General features: G+C 29.8%; 2 protein-coding genes across 6 annotated transcripts in view; one reads left to right on the forward strand and one right to left on the reverse strand.

Annotated features, from left to right (window-relative positions):
• Positions 1–6110: 6110 nt before the first annotated feature.
• On the forward strand, positions 6111–10758 carry LOC125067262 (translation initiation factor eIF-2B subunit alpha). Of its 2 annotated transcripts, XM_047675746.1 has the most exons (7): positions 6111–6277; positions 6366–6467; positions 6662–6801; positions 7084–7200; positions 8611–8723; positions 9781–9925; positions 10453–10758. In XM_047675746.1, the coding sequence occupies exons 1-7, from the start codon at positions 6265–6267 to the stop codon at positions 10729–10731; spliced, it is 909 nt and encodes a 302-aa protein (XP_047531702.1). In that variant the 5' UTR covers positions 6111–6264; the 3' UTR covers positions 10732–10758. The 2 variants fall into 2 exon arrangements, with proteins under 2 accessions (XP_047531702.1, XP_047531704.1); XM_047675748.1 differs by lacking the exon at positions 6111–6277 and having other exon boundaries at positions 6697–6801.
• A 539-nt stretch (positions 10759–11297) lies between these two features.
• The window catches only part of LOC125067441 (tyrosine-protein kinase Fer), a 36261-nt gene continuing 33377 nt past the window's right edge, over positions 11298–14181 (reverse strand). For 2 of the 4 annotated variants that reach the window (XM_047676056.1, XM_047676057.1), the window contains 3 exons: positions 13502–13777; positions 13022–13144; positions 11941–12625 (listed from right to left, as the gene is read on the reverse strand). In XM_047676056.1, the coding sequence (XP_047532012.1) occupies positions 12489–12625; positions 13022–13144; positions 13502–13777 (536 nt within the window). In that variant the 3' untranslated portion in view covers positions 11941–12488. The other 2 variants (XM_047676055.1, XM_047676054.1) reach the window with 2 other exon arrangements.

Raw genomic sequence — 14181 nt, forward strand, 5'->3', positions numbered from 1 at the left:
ATCAGCAGAATGTGCCAGTCATGTATCAACAAATACATATAGTATGTATAATAATATGTATGATGTGTGTTAATAAATCTTATCTTACCTTTACTTTTGTTTAATATCACGTTCAACACTATAAATTACACTTAAGGTCACCTCTCCATTTCAGAAGTTTTGGAAACTATTTCTTTGGGACACTCTAGCTCTATTGCGGGTTCAATATTATTAATTTAGAACAATATCAATAGACATGAAACTATTAAATGAATTAAATAAACCACCTGCTTTTTATGCAGGTCTGTCTGGATACCATTAGAGGTACCACCCTCTCATCAAATATTTTACGGTTTGAAGGGTGAGTGAGCCAGTATACATGTATATCATCTTAGTTCCCAAGATTGGTGGTGCATTATAAACAATAGTTAATATTCACGACTGACTATCGGATGACGCAATATACCTACCAAGTTTAATAAAAAAATTACAATACCCAACCATAATTATATACAATAAAGGTATATTGAATACTATAAGTACTTATATTTAAATAAGAAATAGCAATTCCTGCTTCCGTCGCTATATCCGAGAAAAAATAATTAATAGTGTTTAATTTGTATAACTAATTGAACTGCAGCGGAAGTGTTGTTCTAATTTCAATAACACATTCACACTGTAAACCTTGTGTCCTACAGACACAGCTAAGTCTTAACATAAGAAAAAAAAGACTAATGAACGGTAATATATGACTGTCAATCTTCATTCATCATGTTGCACAAAAAACAATTTTGTTTTTATAAAACAAAATAAAAATATTTTTTTCGCGTTTTTTATACCCTCAATTTGTTCTCTGTCTTTCTGTTTGTCATACTTGTTTATAAATTAATATGAACGCTTTATAACAATCTATAAAAAAGTATTGTAAGAACTTGTATAAATACGACTCGAATTACTATAATTTACATTTTTTTCTATTAAAATTCACAATTACCTACCAATGTGTGGGTTAAGTTTTGCATCAGTTTTTTTGCACTTGACGTGACGAATGACTATACTGCGATTTTATTCATGCTAAAAATGTAAATATGACATTAACATCTATTTTATGTATTTTTTTATTATGTATATTTTTTTTATTACCTTTGCAAATCTCGGTGTAGCTATACTTAATAAGTTTAACTACACCGAGTAATAAAATAACTCATAAGAGAGAAGATAGTCCTTCCATTTTCCAGAACAAATCGTATGTCTGTAACTCTCTTGCCGTTGCCAAGGCCATCATATTTTGATAAATCTTTATTATTATTTTTTGAAACATACTTTAAAAATAAACAATTCATGTTAAGTAATATATACATTAAATGATAGCCTAGAATGGAAAAGTTATACAGATGAAACTAGTTTAATTTTGTAATCAAGTTCGCGAACTGTCATCAAATGCAGCAACAAAGTGGTACACCACAGTTTGGCCTCAACGTGACGAAATATAAAGAAAGAAGAGATAAATACTTGTTCTACTGAATTTCTAGTCTATAAGTAATCTTAAAAGTATCCCAAAACAGTTTGTGTTAGTCACCCATATTCGAAGTAAAACTAAATGCAATTCTCATTTAATTATTCCTAGTAAATTAAAGTACATACAGGGGAGTAGTGGCATGAAAGAGCCAGGTTTTGCATTATTTTGGTAGTTTATCAACGGATTTAGTTGGTGATTTAATTTTTAAGTGATAATACTTATCTTTCGTCACCCACAAACATTTCAAAGTACGCCAAACCAAAGAACGCCAGCACATCGAGTCAAAGTTTTTAGTACTAAAAAGTATGTAGGTATCTTACTTCATTTAACTTATTTTTTGGTATTTTATTTTAAACAACTAGAGGTAAATCGATTATAGATTGAGTTTGTGCATATATTTGGCCTTGCAGTTGCGTAAAAACTAAGTCTTAAAAGTTTTGATATTGTTGTTATTTTAAGGGTTATATTTTTTTAAAGCATAAGTTATTATTCTATTAATTGTTCCTAGTAAATTGAATAATAATAATAATTTATTAATTGTACATATACCTATATATTGTACTAGTTCTCGCTCGCGGCTTTACTTTGCGTTGTAGGGGTTAGTCGTCATTTTTTAAGTATGTCCTCCTCGGGCTTCAGGCTACCTCCCTACCACATTTCAACGTTGGTTAATGTCTTATGTTTGAAATATTTGATTCAAATATCTCACATTTAAGCTATTCAAATAATTTGATTAGCATATTTGTTAACTAATATTTGTAACAGCAACAATCACAAGATCAGTAGTACCTAAATTTAATTTTATTTGACTGCGTACAAATTTAGATGTGTACGCAGATTCACAACTTACACATGCGTAGAAAGTGTATTTGAAAATGTTTGGAAAGGTGCAATTTAACGCGAATTTATTCTGACGTAGAAAGCCGGCTTATCTTAACATCATTATATTTTCACATCTCGGAATTTTTATTATATATATTTGCGCGATGACTAATGGTTTCTTTTTTATATATTTCTCTTTTTTTGCAGAATGTTTTTTTTTTAAGTTTTGTATTGCCTACAATACTACATGAGTTATTCTACATGTCTGAATACGATATTTCTTTTTTTTTAACTTAAAGAGAGATTAACTTAATGGTCTTTCACCATTTGCACTTTAAAAATTAAAAATTAAACATTTCTTGCAAATCCAATGAGCCGACAATCATATTCACGTGCCGATTTGCCTTTAAGCTTAGGCGACCCAGGCATTGATCGGTAAGCTTTTATTCAGTAATTGCTCTAAAAGTGAGGGAATTGCACAGAGTCGCATGTAGTATGTTGCAAACTTAATTGAACCATAAAAATCATCATGTTATTATGATCATATACAGAAATTCAAGCACTGACCGTGAACTAGCTGTCACACTATGTACATGACAGCACAACTAATATAAGTTACAGTCAAATCCCAATGTGCTTGTGACATTGAGCAATTCGTGGGCAATTTAATCACGCCTACGCCAGGGTCGCTTCCACAATGCACATGTTACGTCACTAAATAAAAAATTATATAAATTAAATGAGTCACAAATTTACTTTTAACAGTGTAATGTAGACTAGTTAAAACAAACCAAATATGCCAAAACACAATGACTTTACTATTCGTTATTATAGAGTAACCACTAACCTAACCACCTCCTAGCAATATAAATAAATCTCGATCCGTTAATTTTGAAATCGATACGGCAATTAGAATTAAGTTGAAATCGATTTCCTAGAACTCGTTGACTTCAGTAGTGTAACATTAAAGTTAATAATATAACATAAAACTTTACAAACAATGATCGAGTTCTTATTGGGATTGTTGTTTGAAGCGGTGTATGTATTTCTCAAACATCAATTAATTATCAAAAAACATCGTTCTATTAGTAGATAATATCAAGGTTGTGATATGTATTAATGGGAAAAATATATTTATATCTCAATATATTATATGAATCTTCTGTACGTTTATATATGAACTACTACTAAACAATTAGACCGATATCTATGAATTTTTTTGTGTGCATTTGAGTGGATCCCTGGATGGTTTCTATTGAACCCAGCAGGTAGCGCTGCGTTCGGGAAGTAAATAAAATTCATATTTCAACCGGACGAAGTCGTGATTGGGAGCTTGTTTGTATACAAGTTACAATTTATTAGGCGAGACCACAATTGTAATTGAAATATGAAGGAAATAAAATCTACATTTACAAAGGCTGTTATTATATATTGTTAAAGTAAAACATATTTTATATATTTCTATTAAATAAGGTTTCAGCTTCACGGTTAACTTTTATAGTTCTCGAAATTATATCGAAAAGTATTTAGTAGTAACTTTTAAAAATAAATTTATATTTAAATATTAGAAATGAAGGTTGCCTTAACCGTGTCTACCTTGGAAAATAATATAATTTATTTTCATTACTATTACAATTTTAAGTTCGTTTTAATTTATACCCGCTATAAAAACACTGTCTCCATTTGAAGATGTTACTCACTAGCTTTGTTTGAGTATCGTTGTATCAGCTTATAAAAAAAAAGAGTAGGTTATTCCTTTTTCTAATTTTCCTATCAATATAATGTATGACGAACGATAGAGCCGTCGATGTGTGCTAAAAGGAAAAAAACCGTCAAGTATATTATAGATAAGTATTTTCTTTTATCATTTTCGTATTTAAAAATCACAATCGATTGGCGATTTTAGATAGCACGCCAAATAAAACAACATAATCAGTATAGATAAGCAATATGATTAAGTAAATATAACTTTACGATTCAGATACTACTAATTAGGTGCTAATTAAAGAACTATGCTTTACAAGTTCTGCAAAAAGCCTTTGAATGAGAAATTGCTTAGGAAGATCTCTGGATTTCAGGAGTGAGGTGTTACGCTTATTTACGGTGCTTCTATACGTCTTAGTGAGTAAAAAAACTGTATGCTATCCTTAAGTTTTCCTTCACCGCTGAGCACGAATCTGAGCACTTATAATCACAAATCATAACAATCAATTATAATCGCATTAAAAATCAGTGGTGTTTGCCCGACTAGAGTCCACAATCCACGGATAAGTTGGTTAGAAAATGTAGTACTTCATTAATCAGACCGTACTCTTTATCTTGAGTAACAGGCAATTCTACGAATGGAATGGGATTTAAGGCTACACCCATGTAATATAATCGATACACATATGTACATAAATCATAAAACAAAAACCGCCTTACATTACCTTATAGTTTATTATACAAAAGATATTAATCTTTTAATCTTCTTATCATCTAAATAAATGACTGTTATAAAAGCGTAATATGTAAATATATATAACAATATATTAATAGATATTTAATTGAAATATTTAAACTAAGTTTTGGGCTATAGATTGTAAACATTTTCAATACATATTTATAATTCATTAGGTACCAAAATTTTTGGATATCATATTTTTAACTTTGTTTTAAGAAAATGCTATGTTTTAACTAGAAATTATCGCCATTTTTATAAATGATACCTATATTTTTTATATAATCATATTTATTCTCATAATATATATTCTCATCCTCAATCCTGATCGAATGTCAGCACCAGGGACCAGCCTCGGTGCTTACAAAATAAATTATTTCGTTTATGAGTATCCTATCCCTTACGTTCATTATAAAATTAAACCATTTACATTGTCATCCCGATACAATGGCATGTAACTGACATATTATTTGTTTTACGCATTGTGTATTGATCCTAGAACAGGCTTTTTCTATATGTAATTATGAAAACTGAAATACGAAAATTCAAACATAGGTCCAGTCATATGACATCTTATTATGTTTACCTGATTCAAATTTAAATTGTACGTTCTATTAACGACAGAGACAGATAAAAAATACTTTAAAAAAAATTAAAATTAATTTTATTCAGATATGTAATTCTCTAGTAAAATTTAATAATCACATAATGAATTGTATAATTAATTAATCATTACTTACTGCCATTTTCTTTTATCGTTAAGTTTCAGCGATGCAGAATTTCCCATCTCTATCAATTAAACTTAAGACTGTTTTATCACTTTCAAGTTTCAGCACAAACTTGAGGTATTAAAAAATGATTAAACAAAAGTATTACTAATTTAACGCGTCTTAACTACTCGACAACCCGTAATACTATAATCATAACGCCGCAGGTAAGCCTACAATCACTGACCATGAGCTTCCCTTCGCTCTATTAGATTCCATAGTTTTTGTACTATTGTCTGAATTCTGTGAAACAAACACCTAAAAAAGTTGACTTTAGGTCATTTCATTGAAAAAACTAAATTCAGTCGTGAAAAAATTTAATTAAAAAAAGTGATTGTTTCTACTCATTACTAGATGTCGTTACTAATACTTCAATTTTGCATGACTGTTAAATGAACTATGTTTGAACAAAATAGTATTAATAATTTAAAACGAAATTACAGAAAAGATAAAAGTCTTAGTTTTATTTATTACATTTGAGAAAAAGATCCGTTAAATTTCTATAGTATTGCTATGCTTTGTAATTTTTTGTTAAGCTTACTAAGTCACTAGTCATTTGTCAAATTTCAATTGTCAATTTGTCAATTATAGCTGACGTTTAATCCTTCGAGGTTAGAATTTGAATTTAAATAAGAAGCGAAATCATTTTTAAATCTACTTAAATTAATAATGATAAACATTTAGATAAAACGGATATACTAGCTTAAAATTGAGTTGTATTTGTATACAATTGCAAAATGAAGAAGGAAGGTAAGTAGTCCGATGTTCATCTATGAAGTCATTATTTTCATATTTATCGAGTAACCCATATATTTAAATTATATTTGTTTTGTTTTAGAAGTACAGGATATTTTTCTTAAAATTCTAAGAGAAGAAGAAGATGTTTCTGCAGGAGTAGCAGCCATTAAAACCTTATTGACTGTGATAGAAAATTATAAAGGTAATTCTTTTCTTACTGTATTACCATATGTTTTAAATTAAAAATCAATATAATTGGTAAGTAAACAGACACATTTTTCTGCCTGTGTATGTATGGGTAATATTACTTGTTGGCATAAAATATATAAAATTCTATGAATTCTTCATTGAATCATACTAGAGTCTGTATTTGTCACTGCTATTTTACTATTGCAGTGGCCACAGTACGTGAACTGGATCTCAACTTACAGTTGGCTGTGGATGCGATGCGCCATTGTGACCAGCCTGTAACTGCCATATCATCAGGTTGTCAACTATTCATGCGTTTCATTACCTTCGCTAAACTAGATGTTAAGGTATTTACTGATTTTATTTGAAGAAATATTATTTCTAGTTACAAATTATTTAGTATTTTAATTAAAGTTTTTACTTGTGGTTTGTATTATCTGTTTTATCTTTTATTTTGTTTCTTATAGCAATAATTCAAATTGTAATTTTTATTCATTGTTTACATTACATAACATTTAACCATTAAAGTAAAGTGTACTTATTAAGATTTCACAAAAACACTGATATCATTGTAATAATTTTTATTGTTTTATGTGTTACTGATTAAATAGTTATTCTAATTATTTCAGTCATTTGAAGAGTGTGAACAAATAATGCTGCAGCGTGGCCGTATATTCTTAGACACATTATTAGAAGCCCGAGGAAAAGTCGCTAAACAAGCATTGCCATTTATAAGTGATGGTTGCGTAAGTTAATCAATTCAATTATTATAATTATTTTTGTTAAATATGGTTTAATAATTCTTTTTTTGGTGAATTTATATGTCATCACGTAAAAAAGCGCAAAAGTAATGGTCCAAATAGTAATTAGGAACATTACTTTTGCACTTTTTTTATCAGCCAGTTACTACTGGCTAACCGACTGCTGAACTTAAATAAAACACTGCTATTTTAAGCACTGCTGCTTGCCCAGATTTGAATTTTCGATCTTTAGCTTGATATAAACATTTTATATAGTATTTATGTAAATGGTTATCTTACATATATAGTGCTCATCACTGTTCCTGTGAACATTACAAGTGTGGTCAGATGGCCTCATTATGCCTGACCACACATTGTACCACACAGTGACATTTTGTTTGGACAGCTTAATTCAGCCTGAAATTATATGCGGCAAATCTCCTTATTAACATGCCACTATGCTTACCATAATGAGACTTGCAGTAGCCTTTACCCTTGGCTTTACTTAAGACGTCATAATAAGAACTTATTTTTGTTACTTTTTGATTTAACTTGAACTTGAAGAACCTACCTAATTAACATTATACAAGTACTCTAATACTAAATATTACCTATTTTTGAGTAACAATAAATAATTAACCATATAAATGCAACTTTGTCTTTAAATCTATGGGTATTCATATTCATATAATATATAAAAAATAATACGAAAACTAAGAGTCTCCGGCCACCACTACCATGAGATTATTTTCCCGTTAAGTTCGCCATAATAATTGCTTACTGAATTGTTGTTTCTTTATTATAACTGAATAATTCATTCGTTTTACGCGTCATTATTGGTAGGATTTTGTGCAATTTCAGATAGGTACGACCCACTCATTAGTATTGTTGTTAAAGCATAAAAGACATGAGATCTTGGTTCCCAATGTCGGCGGCGCATCGGTGACGTAAAGAATTGTTAATATTTCTTAAAGCTCCAATGTCGGTGGTGGCGACCACTTACCATACGCCCTGCTTATTTCATAAATAAATAAAATTATTGCAACTTTTATCAAAATATATTGATTACATTTAAATTGAAATTAATTTTATTATTACATTTATTACCTTAAAATATTTTTTTCGTATTAGATCCTATACATTGAACTATCCGTGGATCATCGAATCAGTTGATGTAGTAAATAATTTGACCATTTTGTGTACTGATGGCCTGGCTCTTGGATCCCATCATCAGACTTTAGTAAACTTTTTACGAGACCAATCTAGAGCTACCTACTTTCCAATAAATAAGAATCATTGGAATTATTCAATGTGGTAAAAAAACATCGCTGAATAATGGACATACATAAAAAAACATTCCAACAAATCAAATAGGTTTCATGTTATTTTATACAGATATTTCTTGTTACTTTCCAGAAAATTCTGACACATTCTCGATCACGAGTGGTGCTTCAAGCCATGTTAGAAGCAGCAAAAGCCAATAAAAGATTTCAAGTTTTTGTAACAATGTCGTGTCCGGATAACAGCGGGTAAGATCATTAAAAATAATTAATAATAATAATAATATACTTTATTGTACACCACAGTAACACAGTAATTTAACAATAAAAATGAAATATATACAAAATAAAAGTAGATGCACAATAAGGCGGTCTTATCGCTAGGTAGCGATTTCTACCAGACAACCTTATGGGCTTAGAAACACAGTCATGATTTCAGAGAAGGGTGGTGTCACATGTTATAATGTTTAATGTATATTAAATAATAATTATCATATAATATACATACACATATTCAAAAATATATAAATGTATACTTACTTACATACTTACATACATACATACATACATACATACATACATACATACATACATAGATACTTACATACATACATTCAAAATGCTATATCAAATATCAAAAGTATTATCACCATAAGACAATGCCAGGAAATGGTCTTTCACAAGCTTTTTAAAAATTGACAGATTTTTTGCTTGTTTAATAGACAGAGGCAATGCATTCCATAATTGTACAGCTTGTACAGTAAAAGATTTTTTATAAAATTAATATATATATCCAAATTAAATAAGCTACTTTAAAAAAATATTACCTCCTGAAATTGTCACTAAATCTAAACATACATTATTTAAGTACTATTATCGTCTACAAGATTATGTTAAATGTAACGCTACCGGTTTGGAATGTAGTTAATTTCCTCTTATTTATAAATTTACACTAAACTATGTATCTTGTATCAAAAACAAGGAATACTAACTTCAAGTTGTTTTATCCCCTACATAATCTTGTACAGTAAGTATTGCCTTATTTTTACCAATACTTTTTTAAACGTGAGCTTTAAATTTCTTTATTGGTAAATGTAAAATGAAAATCCCGAATATTGAAACGAAATTGATATCGCACCTATTAAGGTAATAATAAAGAGTTATATCTTTTAGAAATGATCTTACATTACTACCCGAAGGTTCAACTTTACACAATAAAACAATAAAAATATCGGATTTCCAAGATAACATTAATAAAAACACTCTTAATATATACACTGTAAAATTATAACATTATTGACCTCAGGGTACGAATGCACAAAGAGCTAGTAGCGGCAGGAATAGAGGCCACACTTATCCTGGACTCAGCGGTCGGCTACATCATGGAGCAAATGGACATTGTGATGCTAGGGGCTGAGGGTGTCACAGAGAGCGGAGGGATTATCAATAAGGTGACTAAACTGTTGCGTCTCTAAAATAAAATATTCTTTTGACTTGCTCTGACTACAAAAATAAACGAAAAATTATTATTAAATATTTAAATATCGTTTATAAATTTCAGCTTAAGTATACAAGCAGGCTAATTGATGTAGACAGTCTTTATTTTTGTAATTGACATCAATCTAATTTTTTTATATTTTTATGGTAAATATGTTATTGTTATGTAAATATTGTTACAGTTTTTATATTAAATAAAGGCACTGTTCAAATGAGAGCACCATTTTGATAAATGTACCTTGCTCCATTTTTTCCTTTTTAATTTATGTAGGACCAGGCCCAAAATATAATTGATATTCAGTAAAAAATAATTCATTGATATCAAGTTACAATCAACATAGAACGTCTATGATACGTCTATGTCTACGTCTGTGTAAATGTTTGTAATATATACAAAAAAAATTGACTAATACGAAAAAAAAGAAATGGCCTCAAATTTGTTAATACTATGAAACTTAATTAGTGTTATCTTTATTCCCAGATCGGCACATACTGTCTCGCTATGTCAGCGTTAGAACTGAAGAAACCTGTATACGTTCTCACGGAGAGTTTCAAATTTTCAAGGATATATCCTCTGAATCAGCGCGACGTACCAAATGAGTTCAAATATTTATCCAGTGTACTCAGTTCTGGCGATTTATCGAAACAACATCCTCTCGTTGACTACACTCCACCAGCGTACATCACTCTCCTGTTTACGGACTTGGGTATACTAACGCCGTCCGCTGTCAGTGACGAACTTATCAAATTGTATTTGTAATATTTTGTAATATATTGTAATTATTTATAATGTTTTTTTTATTCCAAATTCCTAACCCAGCTTATATAAAACTTACCGCTGATAATTCTCTATTTAAAATGAATTAAGCAATTTTTGAACGCTACTTCTAAAATCAATCTAGATAGCCTCGAAAATAGAATGTGTAGATCTAAACTAAAGATAGGTAGGTAGGCTCGAACCCGAACAAGCAATGCTGTAATACTTGTATTTTGAATAAAATGTTGTCTTTGACTACGTTGATATAAAAAAAAAAAAACAAAAATCCAAATTCATCTGGCACTTTTATTAATGTAATAAGTATATGAAAATATTTACAATAATCGTGTATAATCACTTAATAAAATACTAAACATTCAATAGCTACAGTAATTATCTACTTGAGTTATTGTTTTGTTACATATAAAATTTTTCTTTTTTAATAACATACAACTAGGCAAGAAAAATATCATAAATGTTATTGGAAGCACAGTGTTATCACAATTATTTTTTTCCCAAATTTATAAATTCATGATTCATTAAAAATATATAGTTATATCAAATGTGTAAAGATTTTTATGTAATATTTAATATCAATATTTGCACCTTTGTAAAATAATAGTTTTCAATTTTGTATTTTAAAATTTATTATTACCTATAACATTTCGCTAAGTTAACAATGATTCTGAAACGCGACATAACTAGTAGAAGTAATAAGTCCGCTTTTATAACACAAATTGCACACTTTGAATAAAGCAATTTTTAATAATAACATACCTGCAAATATAAAGAAACTTAATTAATAATTTGCGGGTTAACATGGAAATATAACAAAGTGAAATGGCAATTAATGAAATAATTCACTATTACATAAATGTTGACATTTTTAAACACTAATTTCTTTTCCTAATACTCCTAAAACCATTCATGATCGCTCAACCCCTAAAGTTTTTCTAGAGATCAACATTTATGTAAAAGGCATCAAAATATAATTTTAATACTAAGCTATATAACATAGATTACAATGTTTTTTTTTTTCAATATAAGTTTCAAATAATACAAAAGCAGTCAGGTAAACATTTGAGAAAAGTAACAGATATTTTCCCTTCTACAATAATTATCACCATATTTTGCAACATATTCTACAATAACATTACAAACATAGACATTTACCTTTATAATACAAAATGACTGATTAAAATTATCTGAAAAAACAAAAATGTTGCCAGTTTTTATTAAAATTCTTACAGCTACAATTGAGTTACATTCTATTGAATATTATTTCTAACGAATTTACAACTTACATATAAAACAATACTGACATATCATAGGTGTTTAGATATTATAGGGTGAGATGATAAATGTATATAAAGGATTGTAGCAAGACTGTTCACAACAATTCTTTCTCAAGAATTGTCCGACAATTAGAAAGACTGAATTAAACATGTGTTCACTGTGTTTTGAAAGTAGTAAAACATATTATATAATATTATTATTTTTTAAAGCCAACACTAATTAGTTTAAAACGTATTTATCTGTATGTTTGTTTTATTAATTTTGTCGTGTTTTTGCTCGTTATTTCATTACATTTATTAAAAAAATTACATAACAACTTCACCGTTAGAACAATGAGTACTTATAAATTTAAAATTAAGGGAATATTTAATTCATTTTTTAAGATTTAATCGATTTTTTCAAGGACATTTGTCTATTAGTAGATCATCTTCAACTTCACACTATTGTTGGAGATAGACTCAGCGTTACCTGTTGTAAATATTGTCTATGATCGTGTATATCTGGTGGAAATGCGGTCTCTTGTCAGGCTCGTACTCCCAACAACGCAACATCAGCGCGTAAACGTCTTCCGCACAGCCCTCGGGAGCTGGCATGCGGTACCCTGAACATTTAATAAGTACCTCTTACTATTGTAATATTTCTAAGTACAATCTAGTCTGATTTTAGACTCTGAGACTTTCGCTCAAGTAAAATAAGGGGAACGGATTCTGGACATGGAGTTCAATGGAGTAAGCATGTAAATTATATTTGAAAATGTTAATATTTCGAAATACTTCAATATGTGTGTCTTTTTCTCTTCTGTCCGTGAATCCTCCGTCATGATATCATGACGTCAATTGAGAAGTTAAATATAGTGAATTACGAATAGATCATACAATAACCCTTCCCTCTTCTCTGTTTTTCTTGAATGTTGGCGGTCAAAATATAATATCAGCTAGAAAGAGGAGTACTGTTTGTTAAACTTCAAATTGTATATTTTAGTAAACATAGTGCATACCGTTGTCGATCTTCTCCCGCGCGCGCGAGTTGCTCATGCCGGCGTACGGCGTGTCTCCTTTGGAGAAGATCTCCCACATCAGCACGCCGTAGCTCCACACATCACACAGCGACGTGTACTTTCCTGGAGGGATCACAGCTTTATAAATACGATGATCTTTTAAACAATGTCAGAATGTACATAAATTTTCTTTTAGAACTAAAAACCTGAATGTTGATTCTGCAGAAAATAATCAACGAGAATAAATGTCACATAGTTTAGATACAATTAGGTTGATAAGAATTCTAGTCGAAAAGGTTCGCTGGGTAATCAGTCGTAAAGTTACTTGTTACCAGAGAAGAAAATTGTAAAAATTTAAAGTAGCATTTGAAATAATAATTCCATCTAATCCATTACATTATGCTTAATCTTAAACGACTCAAAACCAAAATCACAACTAATCAAAAATGAATTTTGGTATGTAATAGGTTGACGACATACCAAAATTCAAAGCTTCCGGAGCCGTCCACTTGATAGGTATTTGCTTCATGCCGCCCGACACTATGTATTCCTCCTCCTCCCTCGACATGCCGAAGTCCGATATCTTGACGATGTTATCATCTCCCACGAGGCAGTTCCTGGCGGCCAGGTCGCGATGGATGCAGTTCTTCGACTCTAGGTACCGCATGCCGCCCGCAGCGTCTCTGCACATCGCTAGCAGCGTTCGGGAACTGAGATTCGATGCTCTCGTCCGTAGGAACGTTAATAGGGAACCACCTGAAAACAATTTTTGATTTACAAATTTTATATTTCTTCTAAAATTTTAAACGACCTGTAGTAATTTTGATAATTACTATTTACTTAATAGTGACTGAAACTTCTAAATCATTTGTTTAAAGCTTGTCAACTATTTACTTTTATTACTTTATCGAGTTTGCAAAGTTCTATATCATATGGACAGATTTATTGTTAAACAGCGATCTTAAATATTCTCATGTTCAGGGTCCAATAATAATATTAGGTAAGTAGGAAGGAGGAAGGTTGACAATAATTAATTTTCTTTTATTTTGAAAATGATATGTAATCACCTGAATCTAAGTTTTAATAAAGTTTGACTTTTAATTTTTAAAGAATTTCCTCAATTATTAAATCATCATAAAAAACTCTATAATTAAAGAAAA

This window comes from Vanessa atalanta, chromosome 11 (genome assembly GCF_905147765.1).
Source record: "Vanessa atalanta chromosome 11, ilVanAtal1.2, whole genome shotgun sequence".
Taxonomy (NCBI): domain Eukaryota; kingdom Metazoa; phylum Arthropoda; class Insecta; order Lepidoptera; family Nymphalidae; genus Vanessa; species Vanessa atalanta.